The sequence below is a fragment of the Leucoraja erinacea genome, chromosome 9 (assembly GCF_028641065.1).
Source record: "Leucoraja erinacea ecotype New England chromosome 9, Leri_hhj_1, whole genome shotgun sequence".
NCBI classification, from domain to species: domain Eukaryota; kingdom Metazoa; phylum Chordata; class Chondrichthyes; order Rajiformes; family Rajidae; genus Leucoraja; species Leucoraja erinaceus.
Window position 1 is genome coordinate 48,048,700 of NC_073385.1, and position 22,185 is coordinate 48,070,884.

General features: G+C 39.2%; 2 protein-coding genes across 2 annotated transcripts in view; one reads left to right on the forward strand and one right to left on the reverse strand.

The window, feature by feature from the left end:
• Positions 1 to 18,427, forward strand: arg2 (arginase 2). The gene is made up of 8 exons (XM_055640748.1): positions 1 to 160; positions 395 to 467; positions 13,050 to 13,224; positions 13,332 to 13,491; positions 13,646 to 13,740; positions 15,476 to 15,580; positions 17,496 to 17,629; positions 17,739 to 18,427. Exons 1-8 carry the CDS (start codon positions 44 to 46, stop codon positions 17,939 to 17,941), a joined length of 1,062 nt encoding a protein of 353 aa, XP_055496723.1. The 5' UTR covers positions 1 to 43; the 3' UTR covers positions 17,942 to 18,427.
• The window catches only part of vti1b (vesicle transport through interaction with t-SNAREs 1B), an 11,923-nt gene continuing 8,100 nt past the window's right edge, over positions 18,363 to 22,185 (reverse strand). The window contains exons 4-6 of the mRNA XM_055640752.1: positions 19,561 to 19,734; positions 19,359 to 19,420; positions 18,363 to 18,763 (exon numbers count right to left, since the gene is read on the reverse strand). Of these exons, the coding sequence (XP_055496727.1) occupies positions 18,667 to 18,763; positions 19,359 to 19,420; positions 19,561 to 19,734 (333 nt within the window). The 3' untranslated portion in view covers positions 18,363 to 18,666. The remainder of the gene's footprint in view (positions 18,764 to 19,358; positions 19,421 to 19,560; positions 19,735 to 22,185) is intronic.

Sequence of the window (22,185 nt, forward strand, 5' to 3'; positions counted from 1 at the left end):
GTTATAAAAGGAGGCGCTGTCTCCGCATTATTTGATTGGAACCATGTCTCTGCGACCGAGGCTTTTGCATCTTTTGGGGAAACAAGCCGGGGCTTTTCCCAAACAGAAACGTTCGGCCCACTCCCTGGGTCTGATCGGTGCTCCATTCTCCTATGGCCAGGTACTTAATAGTTGCATTGACTTAAAATCCGACGGAAAAGGGAGGGAGGGTGGTTTGTAGAAAGAGAGCGTGTAGCTGAAACTGCCCACCTTGGAACGTCAACAGCGTTTGTATATCTGGTCCACATATCTAATGCATTTTGAAACAAAACCGGTTTCTGTGTGTGTGGTTCGTTTTGCAATGCTTCCTGCATGTGTTTTGTTTTTGTTCAATCGAGTTATTGTTTCATTGCAGAAGCGGCGAGGAGTCGAAGGTGGGCCCCAAGCAATCAGGGACGCCGGGTTGGCCGATCGCTTATCGTCTCTGGGTAAGTACACGGATGCAGGCAGCGGCGTGGAGAGTGAGTGAGTCCGGGCGCCTCGGCGCTCCTACTTTCTCCCTTCCTCAATGCAAAATAAAACTCAGCTTCTTCACCTTTTGAACATCATTAATTTAATTACATTTTTTCACGGTTTCCCTGCTCGTTGGCGTTTTGTCCGTGTTTTTCTTTTAAATTGAGCAGCAGCTGTAAATACCTAATCCCGGTGCTTTACTCCCCCTGGCTTCTATTATTAAGACTTTCCACCACATGGCGTAGAATGTCATGTGGAGGACGGAGACGTAACCCGGCGTTGTAGCCAGAGTACAGTACCAATCGTAGAGTTGGAGAGCAGTAGGAATCATTGTTACTTCAGACTCCAGACTCCCAAACAAGTGGGAAAGAATACTTTGTAGGAAGGAACTGCAGATGCTGGTTTAAACCGAAGATACACACAAAATGCTGGAGTAACTCAGCAGGACGGGCAGCATCTCTGGATTCAAACCCTGAATTCTGGATTGGTATCTCTGGAAGACAATTCCTTCTCTCCAGAGATGCTACCCGTCCCGCTGAATTACTCCAGTATTTTGTGTCTATCTTCGGGAAAGAATACTGAACAGGATAAGAAAATGGGGGGGGAAAAACAAACCAAAGATTTTGGAAACGTGAAATATAGAGAAATTTACTGGAAACACTTGGCTGATGCTAGGTCCGACTTGAAACAAACTTTCTTATCTTTCCATGCAATAAGTGTTACTGGCATTTTTTAAAATATTTTAATTGTTGAATAGAATGTGGTGTGTTTGTGTGGCAAATCAGTGAAATCGATAAATGGATGGGGGCATTGGCATAATTATCTTCTGATTTCTCTGAGACTTCATCAGCCAAAATCAGCTTGAAGGGCCGAATGGCCTACTCCTGCACATATTGTCTATTGTCAATAAAATGTTTTATCATAACAGCTGATCTTGTGTTTGCAGCTTGTGTTGTTGGCGATTAGTTGTTTAAGAAGTGGTGTCCCGAGTGGACAGGGTGGTGAAGAAGGCTTTTGGCACATAAGACATTATCAGTAGCAGCTGTAAAAAAAGATTGGTGAGGCAGCTCTTGGCGTATTGTGTACAGCTATCGTCAGCCAGCTATTTGAGAAAAGACGCAAAATGCTGGAGTAACTCAGCAGGTCAGGCCGCGTCTCTGGAGAACATGTATGGGTGATGTTTCATGTTGTGACTCTTCTTCGGACTGATTATAAGGGGACGGGAAGAAAGCTGTACAAGAGGACAGGACAAAGCCTGGCAAGTTATAGGTTGATACAGGTGAAGGGGGCTTGATAGGCAGATGGTTAGATGAAGGCTGGAGATGAAAAGACCAAAGGTGTGCGACAAAAGGATTAAAGAGTTGCAAATTGTGAAGTTAGAGGAAGGAATGTAGGTGGAGGTTGAAATAAATATGTCCTGGTGGAGTACACAGGAAGAGGATGGGGTGGGGGGGAGATGTCTGTAGTTTGCTAAAATTGGATAATTCAGCGTTCATTTCAAGGCATCCAAGCAGAATATGATGTGCTGTTCCTCCAGTTTGTGTGTGGAAGACGCTGGCTAAATGAAAGATGCCATTAAGCTGGAAAGAGTGCATGAATGGTACTAGGACTAGTATGACTGAGATATTGAGACGTGTTGGGCAGGACTTTATTCTTTGAAGGCGGTGATATTATGAAGGTATTTAAAATCGCGAGGGACATAAATAGGGTGAACACACAGTCTTTTTTCACCAGCGTAGGGATTCACAAAATTCAGTGCCCTGAATTTCTTAAGAAACTGGTGAATCTGGAATTATCCAACAGTTCAGTCTTCAAGTTCAGCCAAAACTGTCTTCAGAAGGGTCTAGATCTGAATCGTCGCCCATTCCTTCTCTCCTGAAATGCTGTCTGTCCTGAGTTAATCCAGCATTTTATGTCTTTGGGCAAAACTAATATTGATTACAGGACGTTAAAAAAGAAGAATGGGATTTAAGGACAGTTTGGGAACATGGATCTGAGACAAAGTTCAGCTGTAGTGAATGGTGAAGCAGGCTTAAAGAGTAGGATACTTATGGACCTGTCCCACTTAGGCAACTGTCATAGTCGTAGCAGGTCACCGAAAAAACAGCGATTGGACTATTGGGCCTGTTCTACTTATGAGATTTATTTAGGCGACTGCCGGCGTATCCGACAATGGAATTCACCGAAGTCAGCACTGGCGACAACCTACGTTAACCTGGCAACAGCCTACGACAGCACCTACGTCAAGCTACGCTCATTGGCGTCAAACCCATGGTCGCCACCGTTGCCGTTGAAAACAAGTTGAAAATCCAGCAGCGACCAGAGAGAAGCTACGACTCTTTGGGCGACTGAGGAGACTACTCATGACCATACAGGTGACAACCGGCGACCATGTGGCTACAGCCTAGTCGTCTGTAGTCACCGAAAAAAATCGCCTAGGTGGGACAGGCCCATTAGTGGGTTGAGTCACCTACAAGTGACTTCACTGTGGGTGTTAGTGTTGGTCACACTTTCCTCTTATAGATCGGGTCTTAGTCCAAAGATTTGAGCACAGAATCTAGGGTGATAACTCCCTTGCAGAAATGAGGACTGGAATTGTTAGCCTGGATTTTCTTGGAAGAGACATTAACCCCACAAACTTCTAGCACGCCAATTGAAAAAACGGGAAAAAGAGAATGCAATACTAAAGAGAGGAATTATTAACACTACCCAAGGATATCAATAAAAGATTTGCTCAATTTTACCAGAACCTATACACATCTAAAACGTCAATAGACAATAATAAAGTTTCAAAATTTCTGGATAATTGTAACCTCCCTCAATTAGAATTGAGGGAACAAGAGGAACTGGTAGCACAAATTACTTCTAAGGAGATAGAAGACACAATAAACACACTTAAGAACGGAAAAACACCAGGACCAGACGGATTCAGTAATGAATTCTATAAATCCTTTTACGACATAGTTACTCCACGCTTACAGAAAATGTATACATATGCTTTTAAAGAGCAAAGCTTACCTGAAACATTAGCAGAATCAACGATCACATTAATACTTAAAAAAGATAAAAATATAGAAGAGCCAGGATCATATAGAGCTATTGCTTTGTTTAATACGGATCAAAAAATAATAGCGGGAACACTAGCCAGAAGACTAAGCAAGTATGTTAGTAGATTGATAAATGAGGATCAAACGGGATTTATACCTAAGAGACACTCATTCAATAATCTGAGACACTTGCTTAGCATAATGCACTCGCATAAATCTCATGACCAAGAGTTTTCTATCATTTCACTGGACGCAGAAAAAGCGTTTGATCAAGTAGAATGGGATTATATGATTAAAGTATTGCAAAAATTCCAAATGGGAGAGAACTTCATTGCATGGATAAAATTATTATATAACAAACCAACGGCTAGAATACTATCTAATAATATACTATCCACGAAATTTGAATTATCAAGGGGCAATAGACAAGGATGCTCACTATCACCGCTGTTATTTGCTTTGGTAATTGAACCCCTTGCTGAAAAAGTAAGAACACACCCGGATATTTATGGTTATAATACAAAAAACTCAAATAACATAATATCGTTATACGCCGACGATGTACTATTGTACATCACAAAACCACAAATTAGTATACCAAACATATTAAATTTAATTGAGGACTTTGGATCCTTCTCAGGATATAGAATAAACTGGAACAAAAGTGAAATTATGTCGATAAAACCAAAAGACTCAACACGCCTTCGGAAATTCCCCTTTAAAATAGCCACAGAAAAATTCAAATATTTGGGAATTGAAATTACTAGAAACTACCATGATATGTTTAAAAGCCAATTATAATCCCTTACTTAAGAAACTAAATAATTTGATTAAATTCTGGAAAACACTTCCGATGTCCCTAATAGGCAGAATAAACACTATAAAAATGACCTTTTTACCACAAATCCTATACCTATTTCAATCAATACCTATATATCTCCCAAAAAGTTTTTCAAAAATTTGGACTCGGACATTACAAATTTTATGTGGAATTATAAATCCCATAGAATACAAAGAGCACACCTTAATAAACAAAAAGAGTTAGGTGGTCTAGCGCTCCCTAACTTTATGTATTATAATTGGGCAGTAAATATTAAAAATATGATTCACCTGCTGGACAATTCTGCCCAGCAGGTGAACTGGATTGTAATGGAAAGAGAGGACTGCTCTCTGTGTAATATAGGAGCGACTCTCCTTTCACCAATATATCTGAATAACAAAAATTATAATAAAAATCCAATTATACACAGCACAATTAGAATATGGAAACAAATAAAACAAAATCTAAAATTAAGAAACCTATCTCTTTTAATACCAATAGTTAATAATCCTTTGTTTAAACCATCAATTATAGACAATTCATTTATACAATGGGAAAGAATGGGAATCAAAACGCTCGGAGATCTGTACGAATTGGGAAAATTACTATCATTTCAACAACTACAACTGAAATATAATTTGAAAAATAATCAATATTTTAAATATCTTCAAATTCGTGATTATCTGAAATAATACACAAAAGACTATCATAATATGCCTAGACTTACTGGATGAAGCAATGAAGACAAAGGTGGAATCAGCGAATCTAATATCATACTTGTATAACATCATCTTAAACATAGAAATACTCACAACTGATGGAATTAGAAGAGACTGGGACCAAGAATTAGCTATAAAAATTTCAGCTGGGATAATCACTACAGGTGCATAAATGTTCGATCAACGTACGACATATTCTCATCCAATTCAAAACATTACATAGACTATATTACTCAAAAACTAAAATAAATAAACTCTTCCCTAATGTCTCACCCATCTGTGATAAATGTCTGTCAAGAAGCTACCATAGCGCATTCTTTTGTTTTTTGTACAAAAATTCTGGAATGAAATATTTAACATCTTCACAAAATTAATTAAAATAAAACTGGTACCAAAACCAGAATGGATCATTTTTGGAATATCGGAAGGTAACCCTGAACTAAACGTGTTTCAGAAGAATTTACTCAATTACGGGCTAATAATGGGAAAAAAGCTCATGCTTAAATTCTGAAAAAATGCGCCAACACCAACAATAAAAATGTGGATATCAAATATGTCTGAAACACTACATCTGGAAGAGATGAGATTCCTCTTAGCAGGCAAACCAGACCACTTCCAAAAGACGTGGTCTACTTTTTTGGAACTATTACAAGCATAAGGTGCAATAGTAATTTTAAAAATAAATAAATAAATAAAAGGTACCAGGATCTGGCAACGGGGGGGTAAAAAAACCCAACAAAAACAAAAACAGACTTGGTTGGAAGTCCCCTTTCTGCGGAGTTTAATATTATAATAGAGTGATTGTTTCTCCTTTCTGCCACAGAGGGTAGTTGAGGCCAGTTCATTGGCTATATTTAAGAGGGAGTTAGATGTGGCCCTTGTGGCTAAGGGGATCAGGGGGTATGGAGAGAAGGCAGGTACGGGATACTGAGTTGGATGATCAGCCATGATCATATTGAATGGCGGTGCAGGCTCGAAGGGCCGAATGGCCTACTCCTGCACCTAATTTCTATGTTTCTTTTTCCTTCTTTTCTAGGGTCTACTTTCTTTCTTTACTTCCTTCTCTAACTTCTTTTCTAAGGGTCTTTCTTTTCTCAACACTCTCCTGCACCTTCACGACTCTTGCGCACTTTCCTTACTTCCTTTACTTCTATCTTTTTTTAAAGCTCAAAAAATGAAGCGGTACAAAAAATGTATTAAGACATATGTGTTGTGTATTATTGTAACTTACCGTACTTCTAATAAAAAAATAAATAAATAAAAAATAAAAAGTTCAGGCAAAACTGTCTGAAGAAGGGTCTCGATCTGAATCGTTGCCCATTCCTTCTCTCCTGAAATGCTGCCTGTCCTGAGTTAATCCAGCATTTTATGTTTGGGAACATGGATCTGAGACAAAGTTCAGCTGTAGTGAATTGTGAAGCAGGCTTAAAGAGTAGGATACTTATGGGCCTGTCCCACAGGCGACTGTCATAGTCGTAGTAGGTCACTGAAAAAACAGCGATTGGACTATTGGGCCTGTTCTACTTACGAGATTTTTTTAGGCGACTGCCGGCGTATACGACAATGGAATTCACCGAAGTCAGCACTGGCGACAACCTACGTTAACCTGGCAACAGCCTACGACAGCACCTACGTCAAGCTACGCTCATTGGCGTCAAACCCATGGTCGCCACCGTTGCCGAAAAATGTTCAACAAGTTGAAAATCCAGCAGCGACCAGAGAGAAGCTACGACTCTTTGGGCGACTGAGGAGACTACTCATGACCATACAGGTGACAACCGGCGACCATGTGGCTACAGCCTAGTCGCCTGTAGTCACCGAAAAATATCGCTTAGGTGGGACAGGCCCATTAGTGGGTTGAGTCACCTACAAGTGACTTCTGCCACCATCTTGAAAACAGCCCTTTGTCCAGCATCCACCACTGCTGCCAGATCCAGTCCAAGGATGGAGAATCGTGATTATTTTTAAGAACTCTTAATGTCCATAGATAGTGTAATTCTACCCAAAGTCTGCAAACTCAAATAACTCAACCTGAACACTCTTGTTAGGTTCGATTTACGCTTTTGGGAATGTTAATGCATATTTGTTGTGTACTATTGCAACTTGCTATCATTTCACTATACCCTTTTTAGTTTGCTCCCAAGAGTTGATGGCTTCTTTATGTGGCATTCACAATTTGTTGATTGAATTGGGGTTGGTCATGATGGAATTTGCCCATTTAGTTTGGTGGATTGTCAATGCAATAGAAGAGCTACCATGTTATTATACCCGTAGCATGCAGATGCTGGTTTAAATCGAAGGTAGACAAAATGCTGGAGTAACTCAACGGGACAGGCAGCATCTCTGGAGAGAAGGAATGGGTGACGTTCCGGGTCGGAACCTTCTTCAGACCAAGGGTCTCGACCCGAAACGTCACCCATTCCTTCTCTCCAGAGATGCTGCCTGTCCCGCTGAGTTACTCCAGCATTTTGTGTCTACCTTTAGAAATTACAAGATGCTCTTCAAGAAAGTAGAGGAAATTGTGCCCAAAGCACAGTAAGTGGGATTAATGGACTTACTTTGAAATTGACCAATCTTTTGATCTATTGGCAAATTCAGCATCCCATCATCTGAAGAGCCCCATCTAATGGAATCTTTCACAGGGTAGGAATAATGCAAGATAGAGGCAGTTATACTGAAATTTAAGATTGCATCTTGATTACTGTAATGATAGGCATAAACCTAGAGTTTAATCCCTAGTAATGCAAGTTGACACCAGAGGGCCTGAGGAGCATTTTTAGCCTTCAGTGAAAGCAAAATGAACTTTGATAAATATTATGGAAAAAACAAGCTCAAAAACATGAGTATGAACGGATGAATAGAGGAAGGCCCACTGAAGTATTGATCACAAAGGGTAAATTTAAGGTAGATTTCAATAAATTGATACTTAAGATTTTTGTTTACTTTGTGTATGTGCCACACTCGTGTCATGTTTCTTGGTGGGAACACTAAAAGTAGCTCCCAATTAATGGAATGACAATGTACAATCTGTCCCTTTTATTGGATACATTACATGTGGTTTACATCTTATATTTCAGTCCAGTTGTGGCAAGAAGCCAAAACAGCGAGTAGTATTCCTTTAACAAGGAAAATAAAGAAATGTGGAATTGAACTCTCTGGCAAAGTGCAGTATAAAAAAATAAACCTTGCCTTTCATTCATATGAAATACTGTATCTTCAATTTCTGTTAACTGTGAAGACTTAATGTTTCAGATTAATGAATTCATCAGAAGCATTCCGATGAAAGGTCATTAACATGAAATATTATTTTCTTCTCTCAAATGCTTTCTGAATTGTTTTTTTTCGAGCCTTTTTAAAGATTTGCAGCATCTATTATTCTAATTATGTTCTACATGCTGTGTGTTCTTTCTGCTCACTTTTCAATATACAAATAAATATGCTGGATAAAGAATAATTAATGATGGTTTGAGATCTTGTACTATTAAAGTGGAGTGTCATCCAAAGTAATTTCTTTCATCATTGAGCATTAATATTATTTAATTAGTTGAACTAAAAGCTGTAAATAACCAGGAGGATCTCAGCAGATTGAGTAGCATGTGAAGATCTGGGTTTGGGGGAGGAGTGGGAGGAATTGTTGGCATTGGAGGTCAAAACCCTTCACAAGGACAGAGTGGAGAAGGAGGATGACATAATGTTGGAGTAACTCAGCGGGACAGGCAGCATCCCTGGAGAGAAAGATTGGGTGACGTTTCTGGTCGAGACCTTTTTTCAGTCTGAACAAGGGTCTCGACCTGAAACGTCACCCATTCCATCTCTCCAGGGATGCTGCCTGTCCCGCTGAGTTACTCCAGCATTTTGTGCCTACCTTCGATTTAAACCAGCATCTGCAGTTCTTTCCAACACGTGGAGAAGGAGGATAGCTACTATAGTGGGGAGAGGGGTATGGATGGAATGGGCAAGTAGGGGGACCAAGGAATAGTGATGAATTACTGACAGCTGGAGCCAGGTGTGGGAGGGATAGAGTTGGGAGGCAAAGGGGGTGGATCGTAGATGGAATCATATACAAAAGCGCAAGTGGAGGGAGGGGTGGTGGTTGAAGGTGGAGACAGCCAGGAGGGTGTTAAGCTGGAATGAAAAGGGCACAGATGGCTCAATAGACAAATTAAATTTAATGCACAGAAATGTAAAGTTATACAGTGAGGAAAGATTATATAGAGTAAATGGCACAATTTTATAGGCTATGAAAAACCTTGCTGTAACAGTCCATAAATTCATTACATGTCATTACAGTTTGAGTGACTGGTAAACTATGGGATACAGGACTTGCAAAAAATTGATTGCATCCAAATCGGGTTGCTACACCTTGGGAAGGTTATGAAAGTGCTGAGCAGACTTACCAGAATTGTCCTAAGGATAAGATTTTGCCTACAAAATTAAGAGTGTTTATATGTCACAAGAACCCAAACAATGAACTGTGTTCAGTAAATACTGAAGTTGTACGGGCAAAGCTGAGGTTCTTGGAGCAAAGAAAGTTAAGAGGGAATTTGATAGAAGTGTACAAGACGTTGCTGGGTTTAGAATTGCAACAGAGGGCTGCTTTTCCCTTATTACGTCATTCAGTGACTTAGAAGTGCAGATCTAGTCTTCAGCAAATGATTCACAGATGTGAAAGAACTTATGTGGCAATCTGGTTATGATATGAGACACGGTGACTGCAAATATGGTGGAAACAGTCCAACAGGTAATAGGATAGACACAAGAGAAAATAATTTACTGTCGCAGACGGAAAAATAAAAAGCTGAACTGCATTCTATAAAGAGGAGACCTGGATTGTTTCATAAAGAGTTAGCATGGACTTAGTGGGCAGAATATCCTCCTTTGCCATAATGCTATAGTTTACGCATTAGTTATTATGCATGTGTTAATTTTAGTAGATCCCTGTTCTTGATTCAATATGAATTTTCCTTTGATTTGCCTGACATTTCCTTATTATCATTTGAAATATACCCATTGTGTTTAAGGGTACTGTTCCTAATTAGAAACATTATTTGTAATGTTTTTGATGTTTGATTTCTTTTAAATTTTAAATGATTTAATGTTTTACATTTTGTATATTTGTAAACTACAAACATTATTTGATTTTGATATCTCATAAATTTTTCTTTGCTTTCTGTTTTGCTATTTTTTGCAATTTATTCACTAGCCCATGAGAAATAAAACCAGGAGTAAACTATTTAACCTCTTTTTTTTTTAATATTCTGCCATTTAACAAGATCAGTTTCCAGCACAAACTCATCACGTAGTTCCATTAAAAAAACAAAAAAAAAACGTTTTTTTAACAGATCTGGTGACTGAGCTTCCGTAGTCTACTTGATTGAGAATCACACAGATTCAATGTCTTTTGAGTAAAGACATTTCTAATTTGTCTGTATTGGTTGACCCTTTATTTGGGTCGGAAACCATAGACATGGCAAGCATCATTTTGTCCCTCACCTGGTAAGCCCAGTAGAATCTTTATAAATCTCTTGCCGTCCACCAGGATGTAGGTTTTTGTCTTTGTGATTTGATGTTGCTCGTGGTGCTTTTGGCAATTGGAACATTCGTTCCTTGAGATTATATAGTGGTTCCGTATCACAGTAATTATTTACATTTCCTTCTAATTTACTGGGAGTTTGTACAGTTTATCATGAACAGATTATCTTATGACCTGAGAGTAGGCTTTACCCAAAGGTAGAATCTACCTTGTGACTTTGAACACCTTTAACTTACTTACATATACTTTACACAGAACAATACAGGGACAGCCCCTTTGGTTCAAAAGCACCTTGCGGACATAATGCCAAGTTAAACAAATCTTCTTTTTCTGTGTCATCAATATCCATCCAATTCCTACATATCTAAAATCCTCTTTAATTGTCATATCTGCCTCCACCACCACCCAGGGGGGCATAGTGTTTCAGGCATTCACCATCTGTAAAAAAAACGTTGCCCCTCTCATCTTAAAGCTACACTCTCTAGTCTTTGACATTTCTACACTGGGAGGGGATAAAAGGTTCTGACTGTCCTACCCTATTTATGCCTCTCAATTGTATGTAAAACTATCAGGTCTCTCCTCAATCTCCAACGATCCAGAGCAAACAATCCAAGTTTGCCCAAACTGTCTTTCTAATCCTCTAATCTAGGCAACATTCTAGTAAAACTCCTCTGCACCCTCCCGAATCTGCATATCCTATAATGAGCCAAACAGCTCAGCACACATTACACCATTATGGGATTAAACAAAGTTCTATAAAGCTGCAATGTGACAACGTGCTCCAACCACAGAAGGCAAGCGTACTACATGCCTCCATCATTCTGTCTACTTGTATTGCCACTTCCAGGGAGCTCTCGACTTAGACTACAAGATCCCTCTATATATCAATGCTGTTATGAGTCTCGCCATTAATTATATACTTTCTCTTTACATTTGACTTCCCCAAATGCAACATTGCACACTGGCTTGGATTAAACCATCTGCCATTTCTGTAGCTTTTCTATATCGCGCTGTATACTTTGACAGCATTCCTTACTCTCTGCAATTCCACCAGTTTTGGTGTTGTGTGCAAACTTACTAATCAGCCCATCAACATTTATGTCCAAGTCGTCTATATGTATATTGCCATCAAGAGGTCCCAGCACAGATCCCTGCAGAACTCCAATTTTCAAAATATGATTGTCTGCAAAGTTATAGGAATGTAGCTATAAACTAAATTTGGCGTGTACATTAAATTGAAACTCTACCTTGCTTGAGCACCTTTGGCTGCAGAAACTATCCTTAAGACACTCTGGAAATTGACATCCTTTCCTCAATGTGTTTTTTTTTTAAATTTCTCACATTTAACCATTTTTTTGTTTCAGCATTATGTTTTGACATGTCACAAGTATTTCCTGCAACTACTTCCAAGATCATAAATTATTTTTGATTTTGCTTTTAATTGTACCCATTGACTCTTTTGCCTGCTTAGAAGTTAGATCCCTGACCATGACTGAATGATTTTAATCACTATGCGCTCTTTCCCTGTGCTCCTTCATAGGATAGAGATGGAAAATAGTAAAGAATGCTTATTTAGGTAAATGGATAGATTTTGGTTATTTTATTGTCATATACCCACTGCAGTGAAATTTCTACTTTGGCCGATGCACATAAAATAAAGTGTGCAATAATGACACACGACAATAAGTACAAACAATAAATGCAAAGCAGCGGAATGGTGCAAAGATTGTAGAGCAGAAAGATTGTAAGCACAGAAAAATAAAATACTGGTGCAATAACTAAGATAGAGTTGAGAATATGTAGCAGCACTTTCAATCAGTCTGATAGCCATGGAGAAGAAGTTGATCTTAAATCCAGACGTCTAGCCTTCAAGGCTTCTGTATCTCTCCCAGAAGGAAGAGGAGAGAAAAGGGTGAGAGGCATCCTTGACAATGCCAAGGTGGCAGTCATCCTTGACAGTGCACACTGTAGTCGGTCTTGGAATGTTTTTTTTTAGAAAATTGCACACCAATTCCACGCCGACCAGTGATCATCTATGCACTAGTTCCATCCTACGCACGAGGGATAATTTAAGAGGTTAATTAATCTACAATCCTGTACACCTTTAAAATGTGGGACACAACCAGAAAACCAAAGCACCTGGGGAAAACCCACACAGTCACAGGGAGAGCGTACAAAGTCCCTGTAGTCGGGATCGAACCTGGGTCTCTGGCGCTGTAAGGCAGCAACTCTACCACTGCAATACTGTTACTGGTTTACTAATTAATTTGCATTTAGAGTTAGAGTAGATTGGGAAAGAAGAAACCATATTGGGTAGGATGATTCAAAAAAATCTCAAACATGACTACCCAAATCATTCTAAAAGAATAAAATTCCAGATTGTTGGGCAAATACTTTTTTTAAACTGTGCAAACTAATCAGCATGTGTTAATTTCCAGGTTGGAAACTGCATGACTACGGAGACTTGAAATTCACCACTGTACCAAATGATACATCATATAAGAATGTTCACCACCCAAGGACAGTGGGTTTAGCAAACCAGACATTAACAGCAGCAATAAGTCGAGCAGTTGGGGAAGGTCACATAAGTGTTATGCTTGGAGGAGATCACAGGTGAGTATCAGGAGCAGGCAACTAAAAGTTTTAGTTCTCATCTCTTACTCACAGCTAATACTGTTGCACATGGACTGGTAATTTATGCATTTCTTTATCCTAACCAGTTTAGGAATTGGTTCTGTCCACGGGCATGCCCAACAACGTCCAGATTTGGGTGTCATCTGGGTGGACGCACACTGTGATCTAAACACGCCCCTTACATCCCCTTCTGGTAATCTGCACGGACAGCCAGTGTCATTCCTTATAAAAGAGCTGCACGACAAGGTAAAAACCATATTTGAATTAAACCAGTTAAAAACATTATCAACTTCGTACACATTGAAGATGTACATGTCTATCCTAGAATTTGATTAATTTCTCCAGCCACATTTTATCAATGGATAACTTTTATTTGATTTACAAATTGTATTTATTTCAGATCCCATCACTTCCTGGATTTTCTTGGGTCACTCCTTGTATATCTGCAAAGGACCTGGTTTACATTGGAGTACGGGACGTTGATCCTGCTGAACAGTAAGGATGTTTTCCAAAATTGCCCACTCTTTGTATATGAATGTTGAGATTGTTTGGAGCTTTGGCTCTGAACATGTGCTGCATCTATGACGGATGTTGGGGTGGCTTTGGTTCTAGTGAGGCAAGGTAGGTTGAACAGAGTTCCGTCGTCCAACAGATTAATTCCACTCCGGTGGGAAAGCTTGTTGGAGAAAGACTGAGGAAATCGTTGGGTGATTATGAGACATTGTTTGACACTTGTCTACGCTGAGATTGGGTCGATGCAGACCCATTTAAGATCCTGGCTTGTATGCCTTCATGTAGCAGAGATGAGAGAAAATCTTGCAGGCAACAAATTCAAGAACGCTGCTCCACAATTCCTCTAATTTGATGGTCAAAGATTGGTCAAAAAAGGTAAAATCTAGTTACTGAAATATAATTGATGGATATCTAGATTAAAAGATGCATTGCATGATACTAAGTATTTACAAGTATTTATTGCACCATAAATATATATTCAGAAAGTTACAGCATGGATTATCTTTCATATCCTCGGGATGCTTCAATATGCTGTATGATATTCCCGATATGCAAGTGATAACTTGTACAAATATAATTGTTAGGTTTTGCACGACATTCTCAAAAGCAAATAAAAATATACAACTTCTGTTAGCAATGTTACAAAATTTTGAGATTTTAAAAATCAAGTCTGCAATTTATCCCATCAGATAAAGCATAACAATAAGTTTAATTTGACACCAAATTCACTTTCATATCTCAAGTATTAAAAAAGTTATGGCCATTTTCATACTCGGAAATTAGCATCTTGTTCCCTATTGATTTTCAATGGACATTACAAAAAAGCTGTGATCTTGGATAATCAAAAGCCCATTTCTTAAGGAAAGATTAACATTTTTAAATAGCCTAAGTGTCCAAAGATTATTCACAAATAATTCACAATATAACATGATTTTTATATCTAATTTACATTAATTTATAGGCCAAATGGAAGGAATTTAGTGTTCAATTGCTGTAAATAAATGCCCATTTAAATCGGCTTTCTAGTGGGTTCATGTGAACGCGCTGGTTTAGAACGTTGAAATCGCGCTGGATTAGTGCCCTCAAATGCCGAGAAAAATACTGCGGGATATAAAAAGCCCAAAATGAACTACTCGCTATAGATAACTTGATATATAGGGTTATATATATGCCCCATTTAATGTAAAAATAAGGTACATACCTTTAATTGTTTGCTTTATAAAACCCTGGGGCTGCGAGAGGTTGCGGAATGAGACAGTAATTTTAAATTATTATAACTATATTATCGAGGCCTATAAAACTAATAATACCTTTTGCGACCGGGTCTTGCAGCGATTTTTCGTTAATGATTTACTAGGCTGAACATCTGCGATTAGTACAGCCTAGTAAAAATCGCGTTTTAAACCCGCCCCCTCCAAACAGCGCCAAAATCGCGGACCTGGCTGTGGGCAGATTCCCATTGACGATTCAGGTAGGTTTTGTAACATACCTACTTCTGTTTGTGATGCTTGACACAATGATCGAAAATAATTACTTTCTTGGAAAGAATATGTATCTGTGATACCTCAAATGTCATTATTACTGTTTGCAAGTCCAGATGGCATTTGCATATTAATGGCCTAGAATTCATAAATTCTACCTTGAATTGCCAATAATGTAACATTAGTACCAATAGTTTATAATGACAATTATATTTAAAAAAAATTCTTGCCACCAGCTATATCCTGAAACATCTTGGCATCAAATACTTCTCAATGAAAGAAGTGGATCAACTTGGAATACAGAAAGTAATGGAAAAAACATTTGATCATCTCATTGGAAAGTAAGTAAAATAACTGTTAAACCTGCCTATATCCTTCACACTGCCTGCACTGTCCAGCAATGATAGTTACATTGAACAGTACAACACAGGAACAGGTACTTTGGGCTATAATGTGTCTGCTGAACGTGATCTGAAAATTAAACTCTTATCTGCCTGCACATGATCCATATCCCACCATTCCCTGCATGTGTTGATCTAAAACACACTTAAATGCCATTATAGTATCTGCCTCCACTACCACCCTTGGCAGTGTATTTCAGACACCCACCACCATCTGTAAAAGGAATTTGCAGTGCACATCTCGGTTTAAACTTAGCCCCTCTTGCCTTAATGCTGTGCACTCTAATATTTGATATTTCTATCCTGGGGAAAATATAGGTATAATTCCATAGTGTACCTTTTCTATTCCCCACATAATGTTGTATACTTCTATCAGGTCTCCCATCAACCTCAAGTGTTCTCAAGAAAACAGTATTTCTGCCCAATCTACATTTGTTGCAAATAACCTCTCATCCAGGCATCATTCTGGTAAATCACCTCTGCACTGTTTCCAAAGCTTCTCTACCCTTCCTGTATTGAGATGACCAGAACTGGACGCAATATTTCAAATGCCTAACCAAAGTCCTATAAGGCGGCATCATGACTTCCTGACTGTCAGACTAAATTCCATCTGCCATTTCTCTGCCCATTTCTGTAGCTGATCAATATCCTGTTGTAAACTTCGACAGTTTTGCTCAAAGTCCGCAGCTCCAGCAATCTGGGTGTCATCAACAAACGTACTAACCCACCCATTTACATTTATGTCTAAGTCATCTATATGTATATTATAAACTGGAGATCACATCACAAATCGCTGCATAACTACACTGGTCACAGACCTCCGGCCTAAATATCATAATTCCAGCACAACTTTGTCTTCTATCAATAAGTTAGTTATTAATCCATACAACCAAGTCATTGTTAACCCCATGCACTTTATTGTTTGGTTCAGTTTACCATGGGGGTGTTATCAAATACCATACGAAAATCTAAGTTGACAATATCCATCGCCCTAATCCTCATTTTCACCTCCTTACAGAACATATCAGGAACATATGGTGCAATTAACCCATTGTATTGCAAATAGGAGTAAATCCTAGTCTGACGAATCCTCTTCAATAGAATTTCCTACCATGCCCGTGAGGCTCACCAGTCCATAATTTCCTGGATTCTCTCTAGTTCCCTTCTTAAATAAAGAAACTATGTTAGCTACTCTTCAGTCCTCCAGGACATCACCTGTGGCTAGAGAAAATGCAAAGATCTTTGTCCAGGTACCTGCATTCTTTTATCTCTGTCCATAACCTGGGATTGGTTCCTTCAGGCCATGGGGATTCATCCATATTCTTCAAACACCCAACACTGCCTCTTTAATCTCAAACTGCCCTTGCATATTAGTATTCTCCACACTGATCTAACTGCCTGCCATGTTCTTCACCTTGGTGATTACAAATACAAAGTACTCATTTAGTACTCCACCTACATCACAGACTCAAATTCCCTTATCCTTGAGTGCTCCTAGCTTCTCTTATATTTAATGCACATATAAAAAGCCCCTGGAATTTCTTTAATTTGACTCGCCAACATAATTTTGTGGCCCTTCTAATCATTGTATTGGTTCTTATCACAGGACATAAAAGAAAGTTAATTTAGCTAAGTTCTCATGGAAGGATGGGGTTAAAGGTGAGAGAGTAGGTGGGGAATTGTACTAAAATTGTTCAGCAAGGTATTATCCAGATGATGTTACCTCCACTTTAAATTGTGGGTCAGCATAACATGCTTTCTAAAGCAATTTGTAAATTTCTTTAAAAGTATAGATTTGTTTATTTAAGAGGCAAAAATAAATGTGAATCCAACAACCTGGTGTGTTGCTTTACAGAAAAAGACCATTGCACCTGAGCTTTGATGTTGATGCTATTGATCCATCTTTAGCTCCCGCTACTGGGACTCCAGTGATTGGAGGGCTAACTTATAGGGAAGGAATGTATATCGCTGAAGAAATCTACAACACTGGTATGAAACAATGTGTAGAAGCAGTTGGTTGCATAGCCAGAGATTAATTATTTTTAAGGCAGCTTTTCGCGCATTGAAAGTTAACTTGTACCCATTGCTTCTCTGGCAGGAATGCTATCTGCAATGGATCTAGTGGAAGTTAATCCTAAACTTGCAAATACAGAAGAAGAACTGAATGCCACAGTAAATATTGCCGTGGATGTTATTTCTTTTTCTTTGGGACAAGCACGGGCAGGATCGCATGGCAAATGTAGTGAAATACCAACTCCCGATTCTGCAGATGAAACAAGTGAACAGACTGTACGGCTTTAGAACTGACAAAAGACAAGTTGGCTGTTACAACAACCCCATCATTCAGAACTCTGAGAGAAAGGACTTTGGGGCTGGGGGGATCTTGTAAAAACGTTCCGGTCTTTGTTCTACATACTTTCATTTTGGGATTCTCTAATAGGGCATTGTTCTCTGACCATCGGCTGACATCCCACTTCTCTACAAGGTATTACGAACAACCTTCAGCTCTGAGCTTTCCAAACATTCCAGTATGAATAGGATTGGAGCCAATACCCTATTCAACTATCTGGAGAGAGATCTGGATCACTCGAAGCATCACCTCTGGCAGAAGATGTAAATCTGCTGGCAGAAAGGCTCTGTTCTTGTATGTTAAAACTGTGATTGGTACTTCTCCTTCCAAAATGGTCGAGCATACTTTTTAAATGACTTGACCTCAACAGAAACATGTTCAAGCCCCTTAGGACATGTTACATATCAAATGACTTTATTAAAATTTTGTGCACATCACTACAATGTAGTTATTCGCAGTAGCATTTAAAGAATTGAAGTGCAAATTTAAAATTGCTTCACCTCAGACAAAAGTAATTCCTGTAATGAGAAGGGTCTTCTCAGCAGGTTGAAGTCCTCTCAGCAGGTTGAATACATAAAGAAAAATTATTCATCGGTATATGGATTTTCATGTACTTCAATCATCTTCAACTATGAATCCTAGGCACTGCAGCCAATCTATATATGCATGACTTAAGTCAATGGTTGTGAAAAAACTTGAGGTATACAACAGTTCCAAGAATTGCCACTTCCAGAAGAATAATAATGCCCAGTAACAGCTTGTTTGTCATAATCCTGGAGAGATAAAAACATTAATTTGAGAAATGTTACGCCTAGGTCAAACACTGGCTTTTATAGCGGGGAGAGATCACTTTTATATGGCACTGAAGGGTTGGGGAAGAGATTTTCAGATTTGTTCCTATGCACTGCTTCAGTAAGAAAGCAATTTTTTTCTCATCATAAATTTTAGGTGAATTTTTTTCCTCTGGGTGTTCAGCTACACAAATGGAGCAACAATTAATTAAAAATACCTGCTTTGTATTCAAATTGTGTGACATTGGATGCTTATTCGCATTCCCTAAAAAAAACAAGGGAGTAAAGGTGCAAGTCCACATCAGTAAGTATCCTAAGGCCCAGTTTGGACATTTTTCAAATTTAAATATCAAAACAGCTGGCGCTCAAGTTATGCAGGGTACAAATACACTACTGCCTTTACAGTTCTATGGATGGAAATGTACAGTACTGGCTGCAGAAAATAATTCCTGCTAAACTTATTTCAGATGCAACTTATTGAGAGCAGTGCCGAGGGGCTAGATTTCTTTGTTGCCTTGGACAATATGTGGTACTAACTTTGTTACATCAGGCAATTTTAGTTGCTCTTAACTCTTACCTTCTGGACATGGCACGAAGTATTTTCCGACTTCGACTCAAATTCTCACCTGTATTAATTAGCTTCAGAACAAAAAACAGAATTAATATCTCCTTGTTTGATGTGCATAAATGTACAACTTTTGATATTTTCAGATTGGAGCATTTTATATTCTGGTATTTCCAAAATAAATGTTGTACTTGCATACCTAGTGAGGACTTACCCTATCTTTTGAACGTTCCAGTTGCTCTCTCTGCTCTCCAAGTTCTTCAATTATTTCTGAACCTATCTGATCAGTCTCTGCTGCTATCCTTTGAGAACGGTCTACACTCTGGCTAGCTCTGGCAAGACTGTCTGTACCTTGCAAAAGCAAAGCACGCTGGGAGCTTAAGTGACTCTGCAACAGAAAAAGATTGTTATTGGAAATTACTGAAAATCTGAAATGCTTATGAGTCTGTTTTTAAGTAGGACCTCAACTAAAGATTTAATTTCCTTAAACTTTAAGATTTACAAGATTATTTTGCCAAGCAAATCATTACACCCAGATTCAGGGAGAGGGGTGAGGAGAGGGAAACAGAAACAGAAATTAAGTGCAGGAGTAGGCCATTTGGCCCTTCGAGCCTGCACCACCATTCCATATGATCATGGCTGATCATCCAACTCGGTATCCTGTACCTGCCTTCTCTCCATACCCCCTGATCTCTTTAGCCACAAGGGCCAGATCTAACTCCCTCTTAAATATAGCCAATGAACTGGCCTCAACTACCTTCTGTGCCAGTGAATTCCAGAGATTCACCACTCTCTGTGTGAAATGTTTTTTTCTCATCTCGTTCCTAAAAGATTTGCCCCTTATTCTTAAACTGTGACCCCTTGTTCTGGACTTCCCCAACATCTGGAACAATCTTCCTGCATCTAGCCTGTCCAACCCCTTAAGAATTTTGTAAGTTTCTATAAGATACCCCCTCAATCTTCTAAAATCTAGCGAGTACAAACCGAGTCTATCCAGTCTTTATTTATATGAAAGTCCTGTCATCCCAGGAATCAGTCTGGTGAACCTTCTCTGTACTCCCACTATGGCAAGAATGTCTTTGAGCATTGGACATTGTGACATCACACGATGGAACGTTCACCAGGGGCTGGGGCTCCTGCAAAGGCATATGTAAATGAATCCATTCCGATTGGATATATGTAAACATTGGGCATTGTGACATCACATGATGGAACGTTCACCAGGGGCTGGGGCTAGGGCTGATTCTATGGGTGAGATGCCAGTTTTTTTTTTTGAAATATTGGGGGGGGGGGGGGAAGGATTTGATTAAAAACGTGTACTTAAACACGACGAAATGTAATGAGGAGCGGATACTTAGAAAGAAAAGTGAAATCTCTACCGAAATGGAAAAGATGTGGGCGGTTCTGCGTCTGGTTTCGGAGTTGCAGTAAATCAAAAAAGAAATGCAGCCGGCAGCCGTACATGTAAATGGATCCATTCCAATTGGACATCTGCGAGCATTGGGCATTGTGATTGGACATCTGCGAACATTGGGCATTGTGACATCACACGATGGGAACGAATCAAAAGGCAGAAAGGAAACGGCAACCGGTCGGATGGCACGAGGGTTTTATATATTAATAGATAGATAGAAGATAGATAGATAGATAACAAGTTACTGCAAATAGAAACATAGAAAATAGGTGCAGGAGTATGCCATTCTATATGATTATGGCTGATCATCCAGAATCAGTACCCTGTTCCTGCTTTCTTCCCATATCCCTTGATTCTGTTATCCCCAAGAGCTATATCTAACTCTTGAATACATCCAGTGAATTGGCCTCCACTGCTATCAGGCAGAGAATTCCACATATGAAGGCCAACATGCCATTAGCATTCTTCAATGCCTGCTGTACAAGGACACCTAGGTCTCATTGCACCTCCCCTTTTCCCAATCTGACACCATTCAGATTATAATCTGCCTTGTTTTTGCCACCAAAGTGAATAACCTTACATTTATCCACATTAGACTGCATCTCCCCACTCACCCAACTTATCCAAGTCATTCTGCAGCCTCATAGCAACCTCCTTGCAGCTCACACTGCCACCCAATTTTGTGTCATCTACAAACTTGGAGATGTTACATTTAGTTCCTTCGTCTAAATCGTTAATATATATTGTAAATAACTGGAAAGGCCCATTAATTCCTACTCTTTGCTTCCTGTCTGTCAGTCGGTTCTCTATCCATGTCAATACCCTACCCCTAATACCATATGCTCTAATTTTGCACACTAATCTCTTGTGTGGGACCTTGTCAAAGGCTTTTTGAGTTAAGATACACCACATCCACTGGCTCTCCCTTACCCATTCTACTTGTTACATCCTCAAAATTCCAGAAGACCAGTCGAGCATGATTTGCCCTTCATCGATCCATGCTGACTTTGACCGATCCTGTCATTGTTTTCCAAATGTGCTGCTATTACATCTTTAATAATCGACTCGAGCATCTTCTCCAGTACCGATGTAAGGCTAACTGGTCTATAATTCCCTGTTTTCTCTCTTAAAAAGTGGGGTTACATTTGCTACTCTCCAGTGCACAAGAACTGATCAGTTTAAAATGATCACCAATACATCCACAATTTTTATGGCTTCCTCCTTGAGTACTCTGGGATGCAGACCATCAAGCTGAGGGGATTTATTTGCCTTCATCCCAACAGTTTACCCATCACCATTTCATGACTAATGTGAATTTCCTTCAGTTCCTCTGTCACGTTAGATGCTCTATTCTCTCGTATTTCTGGGAGATTTTTTTGTGCCTTCCTTAGTGAAGACAGAACCAAAGTACTTGTTTAACTGGTC